General features: G+C 49.4%; 3 protein-coding genes across 5 annotated transcripts in view; all 3 read left to right on the top strand.

Annotated features, from left to right (window-relative positions):
• The window catches only part of mgp (matrix Gla protein), a 5,875-nt gene extending 2,441 nt beyond the window's left edge, over positions 1-3,434 (top strand). For both annotated transcript variants that reach the window (XM_056607487.1, XM_056607477.1), the window contains exons 3-5: positions 971-1,000; positions 1,151-1,256; positions 1,698-3,434. In XM_056607487.1, coding sequence (XP_056463462.1) covers positions 971-1,000; positions 1,151-1,256; positions 1,698-2,142 — 581 coding nt within the window. In that variant the 3' untranslated portion in view covers positions 2,143-3,434. The remainder of the gene's footprint in view (positions 1-970; positions 1,001-1,150; positions 1,257-1,697) is intronic.
• Positions 3,435-7,040: 3,606 nt separating this feature from the next.
• bglap (bone gamma-carboxyglutamate (gla) protein) lies at positions 7,041-8,517 on the top strand. Of its 2 annotated transcripts, none has more exons than XM_056577163.1 (4): positions 7,041-7,159; positions 7,524-7,565; positions 7,763-7,847; positions 8,224-8,517. In XM_056577163.1, exons 1-4 carry the CDS (start codon positions 7,102-7,104, stop codon positions 8,324-8,326), a joined length of 288 nt encoding a protein of 95 aa, XP_056433138.1. In that variant the 5' UTR covers positions 7,041-7,101; the 3' UTR covers positions 8,327-8,517. The 2 variants fall into 2 exon arrangements, with proteins under 2 accessions (XP_056433138.1, XP_056433130.1); XM_056577155.1 differs by having other exon boundaries at positions 7,760-7,847; positions 8,224-8,516.
• A 347-nt stretch (positions 8,518-8,864) lies between these two features.
• On the top strand, positions 8,865-16,625 carry LOC130403164 (WW domain-binding protein 11). The gene is made up of 12 exons (XM_056607369.1): positions 8,865-9,040; positions 9,690-9,776; positions 10,332-10,363; positions 10,491-10,584; positions 11,042-11,238; positions 11,854-11,987; positions 12,346-12,506; positions 13,000-13,206; positions 13,480-13,605; positions 13,717-13,995; positions 15,060-15,242; positions 15,716-16,625. Exons 2-12 carry the CDS (start codon positions 9,713-9,715, stop codon positions 16,318-16,320), a joined length of 2,082 nt encoding a protein of 693 aa, XP_056463344.1. The 5' UTR covers positions 8,865-9,040; positions 9,690-9,712; the 3' UTR covers positions 16,321-16,625.
• The last annotated feature ends 38 nt before the right edge of the window (positions 16,626-16,663 follow it).

Genomic DNA, 16,663 nt, shown 5'->3' with positions numbered 1-16,663 from the left:
TCTCTCCTCACCTCACCTCTCTCTCCTCAACCTTGTCTCCTCTCTCTTCACCTCGTCTCCTCTCCTCTCTCCTCACCTTGTCTCCTCTCCTCACCTCATCTCCTATCCTCTCTACTCACCTTGTCTCCTCTCTCCTCACCTCGTCTCCTCTCCTCTGTCCTCATCTGTCTCCTCTCTTCTGTCCTCACCTTGTCTCCTCTCCTCTCACCTCGTCTCCTCTCCTCTGTCCTCACCTTGTCTCCTCTCCTCTCACCTCGTCTCCTCTCCTCTGTCCTCACCTCGTCTCCTCTCCTCTGTCCTCACCTTGTCTCCTCTGTCCTCACCTCATTTCCTCTCCTCTCTCCTCTCCTCTGTCCTCTCCTTGTCTCCTCTCCTCTGTCCTCACCTTGACTTCTCTCCTCTCACCTTGTCTCCTCTCCTCTCCTTTTCTCCTCTCCTCTGTCCTCTCCTTGACTCCTCTCCTCTGTCCTCTCCTTGTCTCCTCTCCTCTGTCCTCACCTTGTCTCCTCTCCTCTGTCTTCACCTTGTCTCCTCTCCTCTCACCTTGTCTCCTCTCCTCTGTCCTCACCTTGTCTCCTCTCCTCTCACCTCGTCTCCTCTCCTCTGTCCTCACCTTCTCTCCTCTCTTCTGTCCTCACCTTGTCTCCTCTCCTCTCACCTCGTCTCCTCTCCTCTGTCCTCACCTTCTCTCCTCTCTTCTGTCCTCACCTTGTCTCCTCTCCTCTCACCTCGTCTACTCTGCTCTACTCATCACAGTTAAATCCTGGGAAACATAAACCGTTTATAGTTGGAAAATTGGAACGTTCTACGTTAGAGTACTAAGTGCTTCCGTTAAGTCCTACAATTTGGTTTGTTAGCAAACTTAAGTGTTAAGTGAAAAAAGAAAACTTAACACCACACTTTGGTTGCATCTGTTTGTCTTCAAGCTTCTGAGCAATTATGGTTAACCAGACTTTGTGTTTTCTCGTAGATTCTCAGGAAAGCACCGAATCCTTTGAAGGTGAATTTTCAACGGCTATTCTTGAAATGAAAATAACAGATAATAATACACGCCTGTACTTCACTCTGCATCTATGTGTGTATATATGTATACATACCTTTGTATTTATACAGCTAGTATAAGCCTAACAGGTTGCGTTTTTGTTTTCAGATGTGTTCATGAGTCCTAACCAGGCTAACTCCTTCTTCAATCCGTACCAAGGAAACCCCTACCAAAACCTCCCGCGAAACTACTACAACAACTACAACCTGATGAGGTAGACACCCCATAATACTCACTACTATAACCTGATGAGGAACACACAACATAATACTCACTACTCTAACCTGATGGGACAACATACCATAATCCTCACTACTGCAACCTTATGAGTGAGACATCCCATAATACTCACTACTGCAACCTGATGAGTAACACATAACATGATACTCATCCAGTTTTCTTTCTCGCTCAATTGATTACTTTCTTTCCTTTGGTTTCAATTCAAAAGAGCTTCGTTGGCACAGTAAAAAAACATTTAGTTGCCAAAGCAGTTCAAAAGTCAAACAAAGTAAAACTACTCTAACTAGTCTCCTTAGTTACATGTAAAATACAAACAACCGAAGAATAAAGCTAAATAGTTAGTATATTGTAACTAAAACCTGGTTTTGATATAAAAGCTCATGTGTAAGTGTAAGTGTATGAGTATTCTCTGCAGGACCATCAAGTCTCCAGCGGAGCGGCGAGCAGAGACCTGTGAGGACTACTCCCCCTGTCGCTTCTACGCCTTCCGCCATGGCTTCCAGCAGGCCTACCAGAGGTACTTCGGCTCCAGGAACCCGGCCCAGACTCCGGTCCAGGCTCCCGTCAGGAGCCCAGTCAGAAGTCCGGTCCAGGCTCCAATCCGGAACCCCATCCCGAGTCCAGTCCAGTCTCGTGGCCGGAATCCAGTCCGGAATATAGCGCAGAGTCCAGTGCGGAGTCCAGTCCGGAGTCCGGTCCGAAATCCGGTCCGGGGTCCGGTCCGTGGTCCGGTCCGTGGTCCAGTCCGGAATCCTGTCGTGGCTCCTCCCCGAAGTCAGGCCATGAATCGAGGCCGGAGTCCGGTCAGGAACCTGGTCCAGAACCCAGGGTGGAACCCGTTTGGGATCCGTCAGTACTAAACAGAATCAGCTTCTGAAATATCAGTATATCCTTCTCCTCTGTGTGTTCACTGTGCTTTGGTTGTGGCCAAACTCTTTTAAGATGATATCAGGCTATTTTAAGTAATTTTATAAATGTTATATAATATGTTGTTATAGCAACCATGGAGCCAGAGGGCCCTGTCATGTGACTTTGAATGTGAGTCATGTGACTTTGGAGTCTGGATCTAAGATTGGCTAAGCTAAGACTAGGCTGTGCTAAGGTTAGGCTATGCTATAGCTAGCCCATTCTAAGGTTTTGCTACACTAAGGTCAGTATACGCTGTCAGGCTAAGCTAAGGCTAGGCTACACAAGGGCTCTGCTAAGGTTAGAGTACCGGCCAGGCTATGCTAATGTTACGTTACAGTAAGTTTAGGCTACACTAAACTACTTCATGCTATTACCAGGCTTCGCTAACGCTAATCTACAGCTAGGCTATGCTTAAGGGCTGATTATGGTCCCACGGTCATGCAACGCAAGGAGGTTACGGCCCATTACGTCCTTGCGGACCCTCCTTGCGTCCAACGAAAGGGCCTGACGGGCACCTCACAAAAATGTCTATCCTTTCGTCGAGGCGACACAGCAGCAAGGGCTGTGATTGGTCGGCTTACTAAAGCCCGATGCAGAACCATAAAGGTTCACGACTGAGTCGAAGGGTCTGCTTGGTCATTGCGTTGCGTGAACTTGGGACCATAATCAGCCCTTTAATCTACACTACCCTCAGGCTTGCCCACTCTAAAGCTAGCCTGCACTAAGGCTACAATAAGGCTATGCTAGTCTCAAACACCGGATTTCTGATTACTGTTCTAACGTCTGATGGCAGACAAGCACAGATCTGGGTGTTTCTTTGTCTTTTGCTTCATATTTGTTTGGCCTACTCCTGTAGCTTGTAGTCGGGATCTGTAAGAGCTTTAAGAATAAAATGATAATAATATGTAATATAATAATAATAATAACAAAGTGTCTGTAAAGGTTTCCAATCAACACTGTGTCGACCGCCCGCTGTAGAAACACACTAATAATTAATTGCTGGAACATATCAGGACTGCTGATCAGAGTTGAGGTCTATGCTAAGGCTTTACTAATGCTAGCATATGCCAAGAGTAGGTCTCAAGCGGACTGTGTAATTAGCTGTGTGTTTGGTCCAGTCCGGAGCAGAGACTCTGGGACTCTGTAATCTGCAGTGTGGCTCCCGAACCCCAAAGTCTCGGTGGTGGAAGAGTTCAACATCAATATTCAGACAGATGTTTATCTTCAATAAAAACATGTATGTAACCACTATTTTGTTTAGTCTCCTTCATTCTGGTTCACATTTCGAATCCGACCGTTACATTTGGGACAAGATTAAAACTAGGGAAGGTATGTAATTATGTCAGATTGGGTGAAAATCGGTATCTGTGGCTGTCCCAGGCCTGTAATAAGCACTTTCAATCATTGAATTCGTCCGGAATGAAATGATTTTATAACCTACCATCAACCATCTGTATAAAATGCCGTCTGCCAGCGCTATCATTGCCCATGACCAGACGGTTCCACACAAGGCTAGGCAGACTCAAGCTGGAGAGTTACTCGTGTGTTTTTATGGAATGGCTGGTTTCTCCAAATTGCCCACCCTAGCTTTATTATGGAGATCTACTGCAAGCCCAAGTCTGTGAATTGTTGTCGATTGGTTTAACCCTCTGCATTATCTGTATCCCAGTGTAGTATTTGGCAGTATTCTGATTGTGGCTTTGAATCATAATCGTTTTTCATACAAGGGACACAAACATCAAAGGTCTCTTAATCAAATTCAAACGGGATCTAAAAATGATTTGTCTTTGGCTGTTTACTACCGTACACATTTCTTCCTAAATACGGTTCCATGCAGAGACGTAGGCTCTGGATTGATTCAAGAGGCCGCGCACTAATGCTGCGTTGACATGGAATCAGGCAGACAGCAGATGGAGGTTTCTAACCCTTCTGGACGGTGTGCCGTTTACCATCTGCCTGATTCCATGTGGAGGCAGGGTTTCACAGACAGCAGGAGCCTCTGCTGTCACTGTCTCTGCCTCCCCCCACCACTTCACCCAGACGGCCCTCTCCCCTCTGGCCTGGCCTCCAGGGGTTGCTGTTGAGGCAGTTTAATCTGAAGTTCTAATATTACCGTCTAAAGTCCACAAAAGTGTAGATTTCCCAACCAGAGACTTAAATATTCTTGACCGAGTCTAAGCAAACATCCTAGAAGCATACAAAGCCGCCCTATCAGCACAGCTCGGTTTATCAGACCACATTTCATCACATCTTTGAATTTACCTTAGAAACCTCAAATCTGTAGGACCAGACATTAAAACTGTCCAAGCCTGGACTGAGGAAGCCACTTCGCTAGCACAGAACTGTTCTGAAAACACAGACTGGCAAGTGTTTGCACACGAGGCAGACTCAGAACACACCTTACCTGTCATGGCCCAGGCCTACATAGACGTATATACAGTATATACAGTATATGTACTGAGGCGGCTCCAACCACAAAACCATCAAGGTGTTTCCAAACCAAAGACTACGATTGGACAGAAATGTACAGTCTCTGCTGAGGGTACGGTGTGCCCTCACTGACACCCTGAACCAGTTCTTCCAACGCTTTGACAACCAAAACAGCAGACTGAGAGCTCTCTTGACACGGACCAAAGAGGAGGCATGTACTTATCCCACAGCGCCACCAGTTAGGATACACTGATGGAAATAGACATCACCAAAAGCAGCAGGACCTCACAGGGTGTCAGGCCCGCACACTGAAGTCATGTGCTTAATAACTGGATGTATTCACCAGTGTTTTTCACCTCTCCCTAGGGTTGGGGTCTGCAGACTGCAGTCCCCCCCTGTCTGATACCCACCACCATCGTCCCTATGTCCGAAAAGTCAGCAATCAAAAGCCCTTAATGACTTATTGCTCAGTTGCCCTAAAAACAGTTATGAAGTGCTGTACTATTTCCATCTCGAGGATGTACTCTCATACAGCTCTTTCCCACTGGAGCTACCAAGTAATTTCAGGGGACTTTTGACTATCACTTTCACTTTCAATACTAGAATCCCCCATAAATTGATAGACAAACTTGCAATTAGCCACTTCAAAGTGTTTATGGATTATGGACTTCCTCACTCACAGACCACAACATGGTCAAATTGGCAACCACACATCATTCTCGACCCTTATCATGAACACATGTGTACCGCAGGGCTGGGTGCTTTGTCCAGTCCCCTTCAAACCTTGACCCTAACCCTAACCCTAACCCTAGCCGGATCTCTCTTCACGCTCACTGCGCATGTTGTGTGGCGCCCAGTAAATTAAGCAAGGCCCTGCCTCCACCTCGTGTCAAAGCAAGCCTGTCAATATTGAGAAGTTTAATAAGAGGATGAGGTGTAACTTTCCTTCAGGGCATGAGGAGAGAGAAAACTCTACGAGAGTGAACTGTGGGAACAGCAGTCGGGTGAACAAGTGCTCTCTCCTCTCCAAGACTGATGTCAGCAAATGACAATACTGCTATGTTCTCGTGCTAGTTGCATCTTTCAAACAAACCAAGTCATGGTGAGGCATCGATCATATATTATGCTTCCTACACCTGGGACAAACTCCCAAATCCGGTCTCCTAACGTTGTTGTTCTGTAGGGCATAGGCCTGTGACTAACAGCGCCATCTAGTGGCAATTTGTGTTGAGTGTTTCGTCGCTTTTCTGCTGCACGGTTGATCTTTGGATTTATTTGATATTTTAATTTGAATTAGAACGCTATGAAAAGCTCATTGAACTACACGTGTGACATGTGCTCTATAAATGAGCTGACTCGATTTGGCTGCTGGTATGTGATAGTTTACTAAACATTATTTTGTTGTATGCCTACTATGACAAATAAAGTATCTTATGTCTAACGAAGTCCGTTTTTAAGGCCCCAGGCTGGGGACCACTGGGTTCAGCTGTCACGCAGCCACCTGGCGAGCTCGGACGTCCGGAGCGGGCCGCCGTCCGGACCGGGCCGCCATCCCGAACGGCCAGTCGTCCGCTCTATTTTGACTGGGTTCTTGTATTGTGCGTCCAAATGGAAATGCATAAGGGTTGACCCAGACGGGCAAATTACAGCTTGTAGTTACCCCGAGATACAGTTTGGCTAAACAGAGATACAGTCTGGTCCAACATCAACATGACCTGACGGACGCACTACCAGAGCAGAACGCTTGCATGCTTGGCAGTAACTTACACAAAGACCAACGTTATACGTTCATGCTGCCTTTGGAAATACGTTTGCATATCGGACAGATGAAGGCACTATCAGTCCATTCTCTAGAAGAAATGCAATACATTCCTTCTGTAGGCATATACTTTGCCATTCAAAACTTATTAGGCCTACGCATTGCCACTGAATTGTATGATCAAATCATTTGGACTGCAGTGAGATTCATGCAACCTATTCCGTTAAGGAAAACACTGACCTCTGCAGGTGCAGCTTGTATACTATCACTGCAATAACGTTATAATTAGGTATTATTATTAGCAATAAGGTTATAAGTACTGTAATAACACTAAATAATAATACATAACTATGAATAACACACACACATCGACACTCGTAGTGTCGTTTCCTGCCTTAACATAAATAAACAAGCTGTTGGATGCATTTACTGGACCTTATGTATTTAAAGGTACATGTTCTAGAATGTGTGTGTCTGTGTGCGAGCATTTGTGCGTATGTGCGTGAGTATGTATAATTGTGGAGTGTGTGTGTGTGCTTGTGTGCGTGTGTGTTCATGGTAGGAGCCCAGAAACCGGCCTTCCATCTTCTGGAGGGGGTGTCCCCTCACACACAAAACATATATAAGCCAATGTGTGTGTGTGAAAGAGAGACAGAAGGAGAGAAATCGGTCAGTCCTGACTTGTTCTGCCAACGCTGAAGGAATAAAGAAGAACAGAGAGATGAAGACCATAGTCCTCCTCTTCCTCGCCTCCCTGGCGGCCGTCTGTCTGTCCTCAGGTATCCAAGACTCTCGCTATCACCGGTAGAATGTTGTGGTAAAGCTTTTCAACAGTGTCACGCTTTACCATTTTGTTTCATGCCTCAACTTTTCCATAGCATGTAATGTTAGAACTTTAACACAGAATGTTATGTTATGTTATTACATGATAAAATGTAAGAACCTTAGGATGGGATCACAGAATATTCTAGCTGAATGAGAATTAGAAGTTTGATGAAATGCCGAAGTGTTCCATCCAACGTGTTCTGTGTCTGAATGATCTGATCTGTGGAGGCTGAGAAACCATCCGTAATTATTAACCTGCATTGTTTCAACTGATCCCGGGCTATTAACCATCCTGCCTCTCTTTGTCTCCTCTGGCAGGAATTGACGAGCAAGTGCTGCAGGGACCAGCGCATGAGGAGGGTAAGACCAACACACTATTAACGTTAAAAGCTTTTAAAATCCCTTACGGTTCAATATAGCTTGATACTTTGTTAATGTGACTGCCACACAGCATCAATCTTACAAAAACGTTATATTTTAGTTTCACAGTCATTTTGAGTGTGTGTGTGTGTGTGTGTGTGTGTGTGTTTGTGTGTGTGTGTGTGTGTGTGTAGCAGGAGTGTTTGTTGAGCGAGAGGAGGCGGACACGCTGGTCCGACCCAAGAGGGCTGCTACAGAACTGACCCTGACTCAGCTGGAGAGGTGAGACACCCTTCAGAACCCTCTAGAATACTGGTTCTCAGCCTCTCAGGACCCACATGAATCATGAGTCAGAACGTTATTGCAATATACAATATTCACACAAGGCTGAAACCATTGGGGCTAAGCTCAATGAAGTGAATAAGCCATTGAGAGATGAATTAACATTGAAGCATGAGTAAAGTCATGGGCTTCTTTCTAAAGATACATTTTCAGCCTATGCTCTAAGAACAAAGTTCCAGAACTCAGGGCTGCTGATCTGCTCTTCCCATCATAAATGTTCATGTTTAAGATCTATATAACTTTAAAAAACTAAATACAACTTTCTCTCTCTGCCTCCCTCCCTCCCTCCCTCCCTCCCTCCCTCCCTCCCTCCCAGTCTGATGGAGGTGTGTGAGGTGGACGTGGCTTGTGAAAGCATGATGGACACCGCCGGAATCATCGCTGCCTATACCGCTCACTACGGACCAATCCCCTTCTAGATCCCGCACACAGCTGGCCAAACCCACACTAGACCACGCCCACTAGGCCTGCCACCTCTCCAAGACCCGCCCATTATATTCAAGGCTTTATTGAAGTAAAAAATGAAACAATTGTAGATGAATTTTTCTGTATTGTTTTTAACCAAATAAACACTTTTAACCTATCAAAAGTCAAACCATTGTTGTTTTTTGTGATTAATCCATGTTTTGAAAGGCTAGTAATAAACAGTTCATATGTATACAGAATGAGGTGTGTTCTGAAAAAGGTCACCACTTACACTCACATGATCACATCAATGCATTTATTCATCAGCAAACCAGGACAGAGAAAGGCCAACCCTTAATATTTCCAAAAAGCAAATAAGCGAAGGCATTTAACTAAATTTGTGACCACATTTAATCTAAAAAAATGCACATTTCTGCATGGACCACATACAGTGCATACGTACTAATTAAGTGACACGTGGTGGACGCTAGAGGGAGACCTACATTTGACGTGCTCTCATTTTGAACCAACGTATTAACGTCACTTCCGCCCTCGCCGCGGCTACGTAAACATGGCGAATAACTAGCCAAGAGACTCTTCATTGTGGGCTAGTTTTAACCGCTTTGCACAGAAATACACTGATATACTCAGGAGAGTTGTGCTATTTAGTTTTCCATTTCCGGGAGGCGGTCTCCTGGGAGTTTCCCGACCGATTTATCGAGTAGAAGGTAATGTTTTTGGTCCTGCTGCGGTTAGCTCGTGGCTAACGCTGGTTACCAGCACTAACATGTCCCACCGGGGGATCATTCTGTTACTGCTCTGCACCACCTCGATGTGATAGGTCCTGTTGCATGGATTGATGCCGCAATGCATGAGTTTCTATTTGATCTCTATCGCCCTTGTCTTTGCAGAATTAAACATCACCAATGTAGTCAATGCAGTGTCAATCAATGAAATATTGTGAGCTGCAATGGGCCAAATTTGAAGTTTATATTTGTGTGAAATCAAGAGTGTTAAAGTGGATATGGAGCTAGAACAATGTGGTAGAAAAGAGAACGACGCGATCCTCTTCTCTGATCAGCAGTGCGACCCATATATGCTTAGTAGTGGGTGTAACCTGTCAGGGACAATGCACACGCCAGTCTACAATATTACGTTTATCTTAGTCACGATTATCCAGAGAGTCTTGCAGTGGATTCAGATGTCATTAAGGAGTAGTTAGGGGCATTTACACTATAGGATGCTTACACGATCAACCCTGACATTTTTTTTTGGAATAACACAACCTTGAACGCTACACCGTCCTTTTTGTATTATGGGAGCATTCCAGTGTATTCACTATAAACCTATAACCAGCGTGTCCTCTGTGTTACTCAGGGTGAAGGAGAAGAGACGTCACCATGGGGCGACGCTCCACCTCCTCCACCAAGAGTGGGAAGTTCATGAACCCCACGGACCAAGCCAGTAGGTCCCACTGTCCCCTCTCTCCCTCCTGTCACCCCTGTCTCACTCCCTACCATCTCACTCCCTTCTCTCACTCCACTTTCTCCTTTCCCCCCGTCTGTCAGTCCACCTTAGTCTCCTCTCACTCTCTCTCTTCTCTGTCTCACTCTCTCCCCCCTGAACTCCAATACATACTCCCCTCTTTCTGTCGCTCCCTCTCCCCTCTTTACTCTTACACATAATCCCCTCTGACTGTCTCTCTCTCTCTCTCTCTCTCTCTCTCTCTCTCTCCCTCTCTCCCTCTCCCCTCTTTACTCTTACACATACTCCCCTCTCACTCTCTCTCTCACCTCTTTACTCCAACACTTACCTCCCTCTCTCTGTCTCTGTGTCTGTCAGTAACCGTGTTCTCTCTCTCTCTCTCTCTCTCTCTCTCTCTCTCTCTCTCTCTCTCTCTCTCTCTCTCTCTCTCTCTCTCTCTCTCTTCCCCCCCCCCCCCCTCTTAACTCCAACACATAGCTCCCTCCTCCTGTCGTGGTGTCTGTCTCTAACCATGTTCTCACTGTCTTTCTACAGGGAAGGAAGCCAGGAAGCGGGAGTTGAAAAAGGTATTTATTGTTGTCTTGGTTATTGCATTAAAGTTCAGGGGACGCTCCCCACTTAGGTCACATTAATATTAAACCCTTTAGAGGCGGAGGAGGCAGTGTTGTAATCGGCTGCCTGTCCCCATCTCAGAACAAGAAGCAGAGGATGATGGTGCGGGCGGCGGTGCTGAAGATGAAGGACCCGCGGCAGATCATCAAGGACATGGAGAAGCTGGACGAGATGGGTCAGCAGCCACGCCGACTTTACCCTTTAGCCTGCTGAACGTTTCACACGTGTGAACCTTCAACCTGCTAAACCTAAAACCGTCTAACCATTTAAAGCTTGTGAACATTTAATCCTTAAACATACAACCATCTCACCGTTTAAATATCTATACAATAAGCCTTCTAAACATTTATTATGTGTAAACCTTTAACCTGCTAAACATTTAACCATTTAAAGCTTGTGAACATTAACCGTCTTAACATTTAAAGCTTTTAAACATTTAATCTTCAAACATAAAACCTTCTAAAAATGTAAAAAGCGAAACATTCAAACTTCTCAACATGCATTATAATATTTATGTTTATATTGATATTTGTATGATTGATTTGATAAATGATGATTATCTAGCCTCGAGCCAACACACCTCCACACTCCACCTGACCTCTGGGTTCTGTTTCTGTCGGGTCGGGGGTCAGAGTTCAACCCGGTGCAGCAGCCCCTGCTCAACGAGAAGGTCCTGCGGGACAAGAGGAAGAAGCTACGGGAGACGTTCGAGCGCATCGTCCACCTCTACGAGCGGGAGAACCCCGACACGTACAAGGACCTCCGCAAGCTGGAGCTGGACTACGAGACCAAGCGGGGCCAGCTGTCCCTCTACTTTGACTCCGTCAAGGTTAGCCGAGCGCCGGGGGGGGGGGCAGACTTTGATGTGGGGCGGCATGTGGCTCAGGAGGTAGAGCGGGTTGGCGGGTCACCGGGAAGGGTGCTAGTTCGGTCCCCGCTCCCCCTAGATGAGTGTCGAGGTGTCCCTGAGCAAGGCACCTCACCCTGACTGCTCCTGACGAGCTGGCTGTCGCCCTGCGTGGCTGACACCGCCATCGGTGAATGTGTGTATCAATTGGGGAATGTTAGGCAATATTGTAAAGCGCTTTCAGTGGCCTCTGGTTAGAAAAGCACTATATAAATGCAGTCCATTTGACATGAACATTTCTGCAGACCCCGGTGGGATTCATTACCCTCTGATACAACCTTCTGCGCTCTGCTAATAATAGAGATGAGAGGATAACCTTGATGAGACAACACTGTGATAAAGCTTTTTAAAGCGTGTGACAACGGGCTCTTGCACCTAGCCGCGATGTTGTCCTCCAGCATGAACCCGTACCCGCTTCATAAAGGGCCCGTGGGAGCCGTGATGTCACCGTGTGTGTGAACCCGTTCCCCGCTTCATAAAGGACCCCCGTGGGATCCGCGATGTCACCGTGTGTGTGTGTGTGTGTGTGTGTTTCAGAACGCAGAGGCGGTGGAGGTGGACAGCATCCCTCTGCCTGAGATGCCCCACGCCCCCTCCAGCATCCTCATCCAGGACATCCCGCTGCCCGGGGCCCAGCCCCCGTCCATCCTGAAGAAGGGCACCGCGTTCGGGTGGGTCTGACCTCCTGGCGGCCTCCTGGCGGCCTCCTGGCGGCCTCCTGGCGGCCTCCTGGCGGCCTCCTGGCGGCCTCCTGGCGGCCTCCTGGCGGCCTCCTGGCGGCCTCCTGGCGGCCTCCTGGCTCCCATCACAGGGCCGTACGCTGACTCTTATTAGGTGTAGCACTGCGTAGCAGTGCTACACCTAATAAGAGTCAGCGTACGGCCCTGTGATGGGAGCACACAGATATTAAACCCAAGTTGGGACGTGCACTGTTACCACTCATATTTTGCCCCTGAATGTTAAGATGAGGAGGGCCAATCCGTACTCTCGTGTATTAATGGTGTTTTTGTCGTCCGTCCCCCCGGGCAGTAAGGGGTCCGCCTCCACGGGGCCCATGTCGGCGGCGGTGGCTGGGGTCCCCCGCCTGCCCCCGGGGAGGAAACCCCCGGGCCCCCCACCCGGGCCCCCACCCCCGCAGGTCCTGGCGCTGTACGGCATCCCCGTCCGGCGCCCCCCCGGTACCGACACAGGTAGGACCCACACCCTGCAGCACCGGGCCGGTCCTGGTACCAGTTGGTCCTGGTAACCAGCTGGTCCTTTGGCCCTGGTACCTTCTGGTCCTGGTTCCTTCTGGTCCTGGTTCCTTCTGGTCCTTGTACCTGCTGGTCCTGGTAACCAGCTGGTCCTGGTAACCAGCTGGTCCTGGTTCCTTGTGGTCCTTGTTCCTTCTGGTCCTGGTTCCTTCTGGTCCTGGTGCCAGGTGGTGTCTGCTGGTCCTGGTTCCTTCTGGTCCTTGTTCCTTCTGGTCCTGGTTCCTTCTGGTCCTGGTACCAGCTGGTACCTGCTGGTCCAGTTCTAAAGGACAGGAACCCACAGTCGGGTGCCTGTCTTTGGGTTCATGGGCTTCTCTGTAAGGAGTGTCTGCTCTCTGGAACCCCTCAGTAATAATAATAACTACATGGATACATCGTTTGAGCCCCCCCCCCTCAGTGATCTAACTGCCCCCCGCCCCTCCCTCCCCAGAGCCCAGCATCCCGGGCCTGGACGCGGACCCCCTGATGGAGCTGGGGCGCGAGGCGGACAGCGGCAGCGACAGCGACGTGGACGGGGAGGAGGGCGAGGAGGAGGACAGCGACTCAGAGGAGGACAGCGAGGGCGAGGGAGGCGAGGAGGGCGGGAGGGCGCCCGAGGACGAGAGGGGGCGGGAGGAGGAGAGGGAGAGACAAGCAGGTGAGCCCCTCTTCTTCTGCAGAGTTTGGGTCCTCGAGTTCGGTACGACGCCGACCCCCGCCTTGTCGTCTGAATGTCATCGCCCACCCTTCTTTAAGGGCGGCACGTGGCTCAGGTTGATTGATCAAAAACGTGACTGTGTGTGTGTGTGTGTGTGTGTGTGTGTGTGTGTGTGTGTGTGTGTGTGTGTGTGTGTGTGTGTGTGTGTGTGTGTGTGTGTGTGTGTGTGTGTGTGTGTGTGTGTGTGTGTGTGTGTGTCTTTGTCTTCTCCAGGGCGCAGCGTGCGTTTCGCAGACATGCCCCCCGCCGCCCCCCGCGACGGTAAGAAGAAGAAGAAGAGGCTGGTGAAGAAGACGAAGGCCATCACCCCGCTCCAGGCTATGATGCTCAGGATGGCCGGTGAGCTTCAACCCTTGACCCCTGAACTCACCGCCTTACCCCCCCGACGGGGGTACCTGAGATCTGACCTCTGACCCCCCCCCCCCCCCCCCGGTGTGCCTGTGTTCTCAGGTCAGTCGATCCCCGACGACGAGGAGGACGAAGAGGTGGAGGAGGAGTACACGGACGAGTCGGACCACTCGGACTCAGAGGACCGCCCCCCCGGGGAGCCCCGCCTCCTGCCCCACCAGAGACCCCCCCCGCCGCCGGGGGGCCCCATGGCCGGGCAGCAGGCCCCGCCCCACCTCCAGGGCCCGCCCATGACGGGCCCCCCGCCGCTGGGGCCGCCCCCCGCTCCGCCCATGAGGCCCCCCGGCCCCCCCTCGGGCCCGCCCCCTGGCCCCCCACCTGGTGAGTAACCCCCCCCCCCCCGTTCAATAACCTGCTGAAGCGTGATCAAGATGAATGATTAATACATGTATTAATAACAGACAGCGGTAATTATAGGTCTGTGGTTGTAGTCTGTGATTAACACATTTAAGGGATAGTGATGATTATAGGTCTATTGTTTTAGACTATGATTATCACACTTAAGGCATAGCAAAAATTATAGGGCTATGATTGTAGTCTGTGATTAACACATTTAAGAGATAGTGATAATTATAGGTCTATGATTGTAGTCTGTGATCATCACATTTAAGGGATAGCGATAATTATAGATCTATGATTATAGTTTACCACTATACATGATCAATTCATATAACGGATAGTGATGATTAGCAGTCTATGATTTTATGAATGATCAATACATATAACAGATAGCGATAATTATAGGTCTATGATTGTAGTCTATGATTAACACATTTAAGGGATAGAGAGATGATTAGCGGTCTAGGATTGTAGTTTACTACTATGAATGCAGTTAGAACACTGTTGAGAAACGTAATAAAATAAACCGTAAATGGGCTGTATATAGGTGCATAGTAAATATTAATAATAGGCCAAATTTCAGCATAACGTATTTTGAATATTACAGGGGTGATATTATGCCACCAGGTGAGAGCGTGATTAGCCACCAAAAGCCGTTTCAAAATCTGTCTTTTCCTGTGTTTTAGTGACATGGAGGATCTATTAATATCTACAGATCTACAATTGCTTAGAGCTCGCTAAATATTTGCCAAAAACATTGCCATATGAGTTTCCACCGAAAAACCATATCTTTTCAGTGAAACACAATTTAGTAGTACAATCCACAATATAGAATATCAAAATATAAATCAAAAATCATGAGCCTGAAATCCGCTGACGAAGCCAGCGCTGTCGTCTAGCAACCAATGGGCATGTTCGCTGGTGCTCACTATTGTTCACTGGTGTCCGCTGGTGCTCGCTGTACCTTTGCGGTCCTCAGCAGCACGCCTGTTAGCCGTCCTCCCGGTGTTTCCATGGTAACAGTCCTCCTCCTCCTTCTCCCCCAGGTGCCCCTCCCTTCCTGAGGCCCCCGGGGATGCCCGGCCTGCGTGGCCCCATGCCCCGTCTGCTGCCTCCGGGGCCTCCGCCCGGCCGGCCCCCAGGCCCTCCGCCGGGGCCCCCGCCGGGCCTGCCCCCCGGCCCCCCGCCCAGAGGACCCCCGCCCAGACTCCCCCCTCCTGGCCCCCCAGGTGAGCGTTTAGTTGTCGTTAGTCAATCTGTCTCGGGGCCCCTTCAAAGTGGCTTTCATATCAGAGCTGCTAGCGTTAGCACGTTAGCTCGTGCATTTTCAAATGCAAAATGGATGGCTGTTATTATTATAATGTAATTATTTTAATTATTATTTGTGTCGGACGTCAATGCACTAGTATCTATCGTGACGTGCATGTTGTTTTTGAAAGGTTCTGTATTAATAATATGGCATGTTGTTTATGAAGTGCGTTTGTGGACGTCAAATTTAGGCCCAATCCCATTTCTACCCCTTACCCCTTCCCCCTTCCCCCTTACCCCTTCCACTTAACCCTTCAAAACAAGGGGGAGGGGTAAGGGGAAGGGGTAAGGGGTAGAAATGGGATTGGGCCTTAATATCTGATAGTTTAAGGGCATTGGGCAGTTTGTTTTGAAGCCATCTGATATAACCCCTCCCCCTTCTCTCCGCCCACAGGCCTCCCCCCTCCTCCCCCGAGATCCGGGGGCCCGCCGCGGCCGATGGCCCCGCCCCTCTCCCTCTTCCCCCCGCCCCTCAACGCGCCTCCCGGCGCCCAGCGCGGCCAGAAGAACCCCGACGGCTCCCACAACGCCATGCCCCCCCCCTCCATGCCGCCGCCCTCCATGAGGCCGGGCGTCATGATGCCGCCGCCCCCGCCCGGCACGGCGGGCTCCGCCCCCGGGCGCCACCACGCCCCCACCATCGAGAAGCAGGCCAGCATCACCTCGCTGGGCGGGGCCCCGACGGTGGGCGGGCCCCCGGGGGGCGGGGCCTCGGCGGGCGGGGCCACCATCTCGGCCAAGCCCCAGATCATCAACCCCAAGGCGGAGGTGACGCGCTTCGTGCCCACGGCGCTGAGGGTCCGGCGGGACAACCGGGGGCCGGCCCCGGGGCCCCAGACGGAGCGGGCGGCGGGCCGGCGGGGGGATGACGGGGCGGGCCACAAGCAGCAGAGCGCGCACGCCCCAAGTCACCCCGCCCAGCCGGTGGCCCCGCCCAACATGAAGACCAAGGACCAGATGTACGAGGCCTTCATGAGGGAGATGGAGGGCCTGCTGTGAGGCTAGCGCCGCGCTGGGGCTGGCGCTGCGTGGTTAGCTTTCGTTGGCTATGTTGGCTATGAAATTTCTACCCCTTACCCCTTCCCCCTAAATTCAACTCACAACTGTAAACCTGTTTTATGTTTATGTTCATTTCTTTCCAACAGACAAGAGTGTTCTTCCTTCTGTTTTATTGTTTGTGTGATTTATTTGGATTTACTTTTGAACCATTTTTCTATGACAGTGAAATTGTGAATGTCTGAAAAACCGTATGTGATATTCAAAGTTTTAGACAAGGTAGTGCAAATGTCTGAACAATTGTTTGATCTACAATTAAATAAATACTTTGAAAATATAGTTTCCC

The sequence above is a fragment of the Gadus chalcogrammus genome, chromosome 2 (genome assembly GCF_026213295.1).
Source record: "Gadus chalcogrammus isolate NIFS_2021 chromosome 2, NIFS_Gcha_1.0, whole genome shotgun sequence".
Classification (NCBI taxonomy): domain Eukaryota; kingdom Metazoa; phylum Chordata; class Actinopteri; order Gadiformes; family Gadidae; genus Gadus; species Gadus chalcogrammus.
The sequence above is the reverse complement of the archived record's forward strand: the minus strand, read 5'-3'. Positions and strand labels throughout refer to the sequence as shown.

What these genes read in the sequence shown, in the direction of transcription:
- bglap (XM_056577155.1), top strand. Translation starts at nt 7,102, where the DNA reads ATGAAGACCATAGTCCTCCTCTTCCTCGCCTCCCTGGCGGCCGTCTGT. An exon ending in GGGACCAGCGCATGAGGAGG is followed by an intron (nt 7,566 to 7,759) that starts GTAAGACCAACA and finishes GTGTGTGTGTAG; the next exon opens with CAGGAGTGTTTGTTGAGCGA. An exon ending in ACCCTGACTCAGCTGGAGAG is followed by an intron (nt 7,848 to 8,223) that starts GTGAGACACCCT and finishes CCTCCCTCCCAG; the next exon opens with TCTGATGGAGGTGTGTGAGG.
- LOC130403164 (XM_056607369.1), top strand. Translation starts at nt 9,713, where the DNA reads ATGGGGCGACGCTCCACCTCCTCCACCAAGAGTGGGAAGTTCATGAAC. An exon ending in CCCCCCCGGTACCGACACAG is followed by an intron (nt 12,507 to 12,999) that starts GTAGGACCCACA and finishes CTCCCTCCCCAG; the next exon opens with AGCCCAGCATCCCGGGCCTG. An exon ending in GGAGAGGGAGAGACAAGCAG is followed by an intron (nt 13,207 to 13,479) that starts GTGAGCCCCTCT and finishes TGTCTTCTCCAG; the next exon opens with GGCGCAGCGTGCGTTTCGCA.